The 7,146-nt window shown below is 33.6% G+C and overlaps 1 protein-coding gene across 2 annotated transcripts; it reads left to right on the forward strand.

The window, feature by feature from the left end:
- The first annotated feature begins 979 nt into the window (after positions 1-979).
- On the forward strand, positions 980-6,584 carry LOC134829663 (ninein). 2 transcript variants are annotated; one of them, XM_063842866.1, is made up of 7 exons: positions 985-1,115; positions 1,283-2,032; positions 2,572-3,000; positions 3,315-5,547; positions 5,609-5,774; positions 5,837-5,948; positions 6,011-6,584. In XM_063842866.1, exons 2-7 carry the CDS (start codon positions 1,750-1,752, stop codon positions 6,259-6,261), a joined length of 3,474 nt encoding a protein of 1,157 aa, XP_063698936.1. In that variant the 5' UTR covers positions 985-1,115; positions 1,283-1,749; the 3' UTR covers positions 6,262-6,584. The 2 variants fall into 2 exon arrangements, with proteins under 2 accessions (XP_063698937.1, XP_063698936.1); XM_063842867.1 differs by lacking the exon at positions 1,283-2,032 and having other exon boundaries at positions 980-1,115.
- Positions 6,585-7,146: the final 562 nt, after the last annotated feature.

A 7,146-nucleotide genomic window follows, 5' to 3' on the forward strand; every position in this document is an offset into this window, starting at 1 on the left:
TTTCACACCCTTTTAGATCCGTTTGCCTGAAAATCAACAATTTGTGCCGGCTCAACTTCGTAACAGAAGAAAGAACGACTTTTTCTTGTTCACGGACTGACGATAACTGAATGGTTGATCAAGCAGCATCCTGTTACTCATTTCACAGAAAAACAGAGGGGAAATGCAAAGAGTGACTTTTTCCTTGTTTTTCGCAAAAAGAGAAAGAGAGCGACGTGTCAAGAGAAGAAAAACATCAATTTTAATTTTGGTCTTTGACATGCAGCACGTACGATGTCGAAGTCGAACATCAGCCAGCAGGCAGTATGGGAAAAGAGATAAATAAATAAATAAGTGGATATTAAGTGCATGTTTTTATAAAAGCAAACAGGTGTTTTGAGGGGAGTTGTTGCATATTTGCTATTTTTGACATGTATACGTGATGTTCCATTGTTATCTACCGCGTGATGTGTAAAGAAAAAGGGATGTTTGTTAAAAGTATAAAGGAGTTCATTGAATGATGGTTTATGATTTAAACTCAAGATTCAAAATTAACAAAAGTTTTTTTTTTTCATTGAACTTTCAACTCTATTGAATTTTATAATAATTATTATTTTTTTTATTTAACGAATTACGTTGAAATTTTTAAACATTGTTGAACTTTATTGAATTATTACGAGAATTTTTTATTATTTTTTTTTAATATTTTTTGATTTTTTTTTATGAATTTTTGTTTTATTTTTTTTATTTAAACTTTTTTTAAATTTTTAAATCAATTAATGAACTAATGTTTTTAGATGTCTTGAATAACAATTTGTTCATAAAATATTGATAAATTTTTCTCTTTTTTTCTAAAATATGTAGGTTTAAACATCAATTTAAAAGTTTAAACCGTCACAAAAAAAGATACAATTTGAAAATTTTTGAATCAACACAATGAAGAACAAGTACGAGCGAATACACTATTGAGACGAATGAAAGTGATAATTGCAATTACCAATTGAAAACCAAAACAAAAAAAGACAATTCGTGCTCGTAAAAATCGATAAAAATTGCTGAAAAATTCGAGAAAAGCCGCGTAAAATTGTGAAATTCCTGTATACGAGACTCATTATCATGTGAACACAAAATATAAGGTATGAAAAAACATTTTAACATGAAAATTTATCGAATGTCCTACATTTAAAAAAATATCATTGAATCTTGTCACTCATCTGATTGATAGAGAATGTATCTTTTTTTTTTGTTATAAAACTAGTTTTTAAAATGGCATTCGATTCTTTCTCTTTCTTTTTATTTGTAGAGGAACGCAGAACACAGTAACAAATTGTACTAATAGTTGAATAAAATTAATTTTAAGCAAAAATAACTTTACATCACAATCAAATCACACACAAAAAGAAACACCCACAAATTAATAATTCGCATGAATCTAATTAGAATCCCACATCATTCATCATCGCAGCTGCTCGTATCTCGTCGACAAAACTGTTAATTAGTCTTTAGCAACAATAAAACGACAAGCGAGCGACAAGAAGGAAAAAAACAAGTTTCGAGCGAAAAAAAATTGAAGAAAGTGTTAGAAACACGAAACCTGAGGTCACACCTAAATATTTGTCCAATGCACATCCACGTATGAACGCGAGAATTCACTCATCATCAATTAAGTAGATAGGTAGTTAAAAATAACAAAAACAATAACTTTGTAAATATAGTCGTTGTGAAAGTGTGTAATGTTGTACTGTTGTGATTGTGTTAATAATCGTACTAATGGAAGTAAAATTTACTACTGATGATCCGTACGAAGAGCGATTATTTGAGCTGTTCAAAAACCATCAAAGTAAAGACGAACCGCAACAACAATTAGGTCTTGATCGCGATGGACTCGTTAAATTATGTCAAAGTTTGGAGTTGCGCGATCGCGGAGAAGCTCTCGTAAAGTTACTAACATCCAAGGCAAATGACGGAACCGAGAAAAAATGGTTGGTGAGTTTTCAGGACTTCCGTGCGGGACTCTTACAAATCCTCGGAGAGGAAATGAAAAGTAACGAAGGTAAGTTGTGTTTATGTCATGGCATTTCTCATCGAATTTAACCGTAACGCTAAATATAAAACACTCCTTTAACAATAAAATAACGGCTTTATGAGACAGTAGAGACATCGTGAAATACTGCAAAAGTCTTCGGAATTTCAATATTTCGTGACAAAAGTGTATTTAATTGCTCGGTTGTCCTTTAAAGCACTTTGCATGTTCATGAAATCAGTGAAATTTTTCAAACAAATGCATGATAAGCTAATTTTTACGACGTCGCTGTCTCGAGTAACCACAATAAATTGCTTTTTCATTTCATTTACTACTAAAAAAGCATAAACAAAAATAACATATTTATAATTAAAATTGATTTTTTACCTCTGCACTCCAATTTTCCGTGCTATGCGCTTATTGTTGTTTCTTGCAGCGAGACACACTCGTAAATTTTTGTGTACACGTAACGGAATGATTAATGATTTTCCATGCTATCGCGCTTTTCCATATTTACCGCGGTTTTTCTTTCACACATTGACGTTTCTCTTTTCCTTCATTCGTTTCAGGACAAGCAATGAGTACCGAGCTAAAAACGGAAAAGAAAAGCGATTCTGATGATCCCGAAATGTCAGATCGCGAAATCAAACCAAAATTTGTTGTTGGAAGAAAAAAGTATGGAAGACGATCTCGTCCCTTGGATGATGTTCAAACATTTGCGAGCGGAGGAACACAAAGCGAATCTGACGACGAAGCAGATGAAAGTAGTCTTTCGTTGTACGATAGTCCGAGTAGCGATCAAAAGTTACGGAATCAAAGTTCAACTGAAACATCGAGCAGCAAAAGTAGCAATAATAAGGTTAAACGTTCTGTGTCGCAAAGTGAAATGCAAGAATCGAAGCGACGAAGACCCATATCGGCAAATCATCGATTGAAGCGATGTGCTTCGTTACCGCCACAAAGCAGAAATATTCATGGAAGGCGATTTGTGAAAGCAGGTAAGAATTTCGCTTTTCTCTTATCAGTGTGGTTGGATCACAGATGCGACAGAAAGAGAGATTTATTGTACTTTTTTATGGTTTTCAAAGAAGAAAGAGGATTAATATGCAAATTTTACCTGAAAAAAGGCTCATTATCCGAACATTTTTCGTTTTTTGACCTGAATTCAGGTCAATTTAGAAATTCCTTTCGTAATTCGTGTCATTTAGAATATAATCTCTCACCTGCCAACACGTATCCTTCTTCCTAAAATTAACAAAAAAATAAATAAAAATGTGTTTCATTAAAATAAACGTTTTCTTGAAACTTGCAGGAAACCAAGCGAATGTCGAAAATTTGTCAATCAACTTGCAAGAAATTTGGAAAAGCATCAGTACAGATACAAATCGTGAAGAATTGAAAGTTACGTTAGATCAGCTCGAACAAGTTTGTGAAAAACTCGGTTTACACAGTATTGGAGCGAAACAAGCTGCTATCGAGGCATTTGACAAAATATCAATCCCATTGGAAAGTACGATAAGTTATCAACAATTTGTCGATTTGGTGCAAAATGATTCGAATGTGCTTTCATCGAGAGAAAATAGTATGGATACAGTTGCCATGATTGATCAAAAGACACCCACAGACGACGATTCGTACACATTGTCGACAATAACGCGAGAAGCGGGATCTGTTGGAAGCGACATCATCATCGAAATGTGGGAAAATGCAGGAGTTGTGAGTGCAAGTGCCTTATTAGTTGGATTAGGATTCTACGGAAACGAGATTCAAATTGCTGAGCTTATAACGACGCTCGAGGAAGAAATTCAACGAACGACGAACGAAAAGGAAATCTTACCGCTTGTCAAAGCTTCGTTAACGTTACACAAAGCAGAAGTCGGCGCATTGAGACACGCATTCAAACAAATTATCGAAGAGAACAAGAAATTGTACAGCAACAATAAGGAAATGAACAAACGAGCAGCTCTTTTGGCACAAGAAGTCGACGAACGACACATGAGTATGGAGAAAACCACAAAACGGGAGATTCAAACGATGGAAAGTCGACATTCGGAAACGATTAAACAACTAACTGATCAATTGCAACAAGAACGAGATCAATATACAGCCATAAATGTGCGTCTCGAGAATCGTATTAAAAATTTAGAATCAGAAGAAAACAAATTAAAAGCAGAATTGTCAGCAGCTTTGGAAGAAAATAGTGCATTAGATGCGGAAAAGTGCGATTTACAGAATCAAATTACAGATTTGTACGAACAAAATATAAAATTGAATCAGGAAGTTGCTGAATTGGAAGATCTGAAGGCTGTTGAACTCAAAAAAGAAAAGGAAAATGAAGAAATTCTCGAATTGATGGACAAAGTATCATCGTTACAGATCGAAAACTCAAATTTAAGAGACAAAAATGACGAGTTAACGACAGAAATTGAAGGTTTGAATATTGAACTCAACCGTAACAAGACATTACGAAAAGCTTTGAGTCGCGTAAATGATGCATCAAGTGAAATAGGCAGTCAAGATGAGATTTCGGGTACAATTGAGCAAGAAATGAATGGAACAGGAGCGATAAAACGTCGAGGAGATTCTCCAAGTAAAATTCGATTGCCTGAAGAAAGTCCTCGTCAAGGAAAATTACGCAAGTGTCATAATACCGAAGGCGGAAACGAATCTGAAACGAGCGGAGAATGGATGGCATTGAACTCTGAGCTGAATGCAAATTCAATGCCAAGTCAACAATCCACAAATGTTACAACAACTTCGGGATTTTCGCAAGAATCTGACAGTATGAGTGATACAGATACCGTAAAATTGTTAAAACAAAAAATCAGTGAGTTACAAAGTAAATTAGATGCAATCCCGAAAGACAAAGAAGAATGGATCAAAGAAAACGGAGCTCTTAAGCAGCGTTGTCAAGACTTGGAAGCAAGTCTTGAACAAATGCGCAAAGAGTACGAAGATTGTGAGGATTATTGGCAAAATAAACTTTCGGAGGAGCGTATTTTGTACGAAGAAGAGCAGCGACAAAGTGACGATAAATTCACAGAACTTTTGAGCAAAATGTCTGAATACGAAGAACAATTCGCAAGTGCCACAGAAAAAGACGGAAAACTCTCACCGATTGCGGAGAATTCGATGCTTGAACAACAATATACAGCACTGGAGGCTGAAATGGAAGAAATGATCGAAAAAGCACGCGCATCTTTGGATGAACGTGATAAAGAAATTGACGAACTGAAGGCAAAAATTAAACAAATGCGCTCAAAAGATTATAATACGCCTCCAACTCCGCCGCGTGTTGATACGCCAGATAGTCCTGCAAGCAGCACAATTAGTTATCTCTTCTGGAATCAAAGCTCAATTCATGGTCCGGCACGAGATTATCAAAATCCCGTGTACAAACAGAAACCCGCTGTGAAGGAAGGCATTTCGTTCAAAGAAGAAGAGGAAGCTAATATGCGGAAATCCATTTCTCCGATACAAAAACCTGTCAAACAAGGAGATGACGATGGAAAATCCGTTAAAAGTGTTGCGACAACTCACAGTGTGTAAGTTACATTTTTTCTTTTATTTTTTAAAAAATTCTAAAAAAAAATTTTTTTCAAATAGACATCATTCAACAAGAAGTTCAAGTCCTATTGATTACAATGACATCCAATTGAAAGAACGAAACTTGAAGGAAGAAGTACAAATGTTAGCATATCAAAGAGATTCACTTATCTCAGAATTGCAACAACTTCAAGAAGCAAAACCCATATTAGCTCAAGCTTATACTGTAAGTCAATTTTTTTTTACCTTGAAAAAAAATTTTTTAACATTGTTTTTTTGAAATTTTAGCACACACCGCATCCAAATCTCACGAATCGTATCCAATATTTGGAACAGAAGAACAAACAATTGCAAAATGTTCTCAAACAACAACAACAATACATGGAAACTGTCGTGCATCGTAAGTTCAATTCAATTCTTTCTCCTTGATTAATTTTCTAAATTATTTTTTTCACTTAACAGAAGCTTGGAATCAACAACGTCTCGAGATAATCGAACTGCGAAATCGTTTAGAGGCCCAAACTGTTGTTATCACAGAACAAGCACAACGTCTCGCAAACGCCGATTTGCTCGCAAAGGATCTTTTCGTGGAAAATTCGCATTTAACGTCAGCCATACAACGCTTGGAACAACAACGTACTCGTCAAGCCTTGCTACAACTAAGTCAACATTTACCCCATTTAAATCAGCAGGGACTTGGCCATTTGCCTTAAAAAAAAAGAAACATGAAAAAAACATTAAATTATATATAGAAAGACTTTAATTTATAATCTTAACTTCTTTATTATGTTTTATCTTTAGTTTAATTGTGTTAGAAAATTAACAAGAAAGGAAAGTTACCTAAGTATTTATTGAATGTCGATAAGTCACAAGCATTTTTTGTTAATGAAACTGTGAAGCAAAAGACACAAAAGCACGAAAACTCACTAAAATTGTTAAATATAAGCCTAAATGAAACTAATCTAAACTAATAAAAAAAAATAAATGTTAATAATATATTTTGAGTGAAAATAAGAAAAAAAAATCAAATAAAAATAATCAAGAAATAAGAAATTGAAGTTGCTTTAAAACAGTAAATCATCCTAAATTTATATGTCAAGTGTTCCAAAAATAAGTTGCCTTAAATATTTTTCTAAATACATAATTGCTCAATAAGCAAAATAACCTCGAATTTTCGAACCCTTGTTCCATTACAACATTCTCTCTTTTACCATTTCTCTCTCTCACGAAGGAAAAAAACGCGAAATAAAATATTCTGAATTTTAATTGTAATCATCAATAGAACATCCGAAAAAAAAAATAAAAACTGTCTCAAGGCTATAAGAATTTTGTTTGTACAATGTGACATAGATTAGAATTATTTGAAATGATAACAAAAAAAAATATTTTTATCGAAAAATTGTTCAGATGTTTTCTGAACGACAAAATATAGGTCGACTATGATCGATCAGCTGATATTTTACTAAATTTAATTTGACGACGTTGAACTGTTATGTCACCGAAAATATCAAAAATAATGTTGTACAAAAAGAAAAAAAATGAATAAACACACATTCAAAAAATAAATTAATTAAAGAAAAAATCTGATGCAATTTTCT

Source organism: Culicoides brevitarsis, chromosome 2, assembly GCF_036172545.1.
Source record: "Culicoides brevitarsis isolate CSIRO-B50_1 chromosome 2, AGI_CSIRO_Cbre_v1, whole genome shotgun sequence".
Classification (NCBI taxonomy): Eukaryota; Metazoa; Arthropoda; class Insecta; order Diptera; family Ceratopogonidae; genus Culicoides; species Culicoides brevitarsis.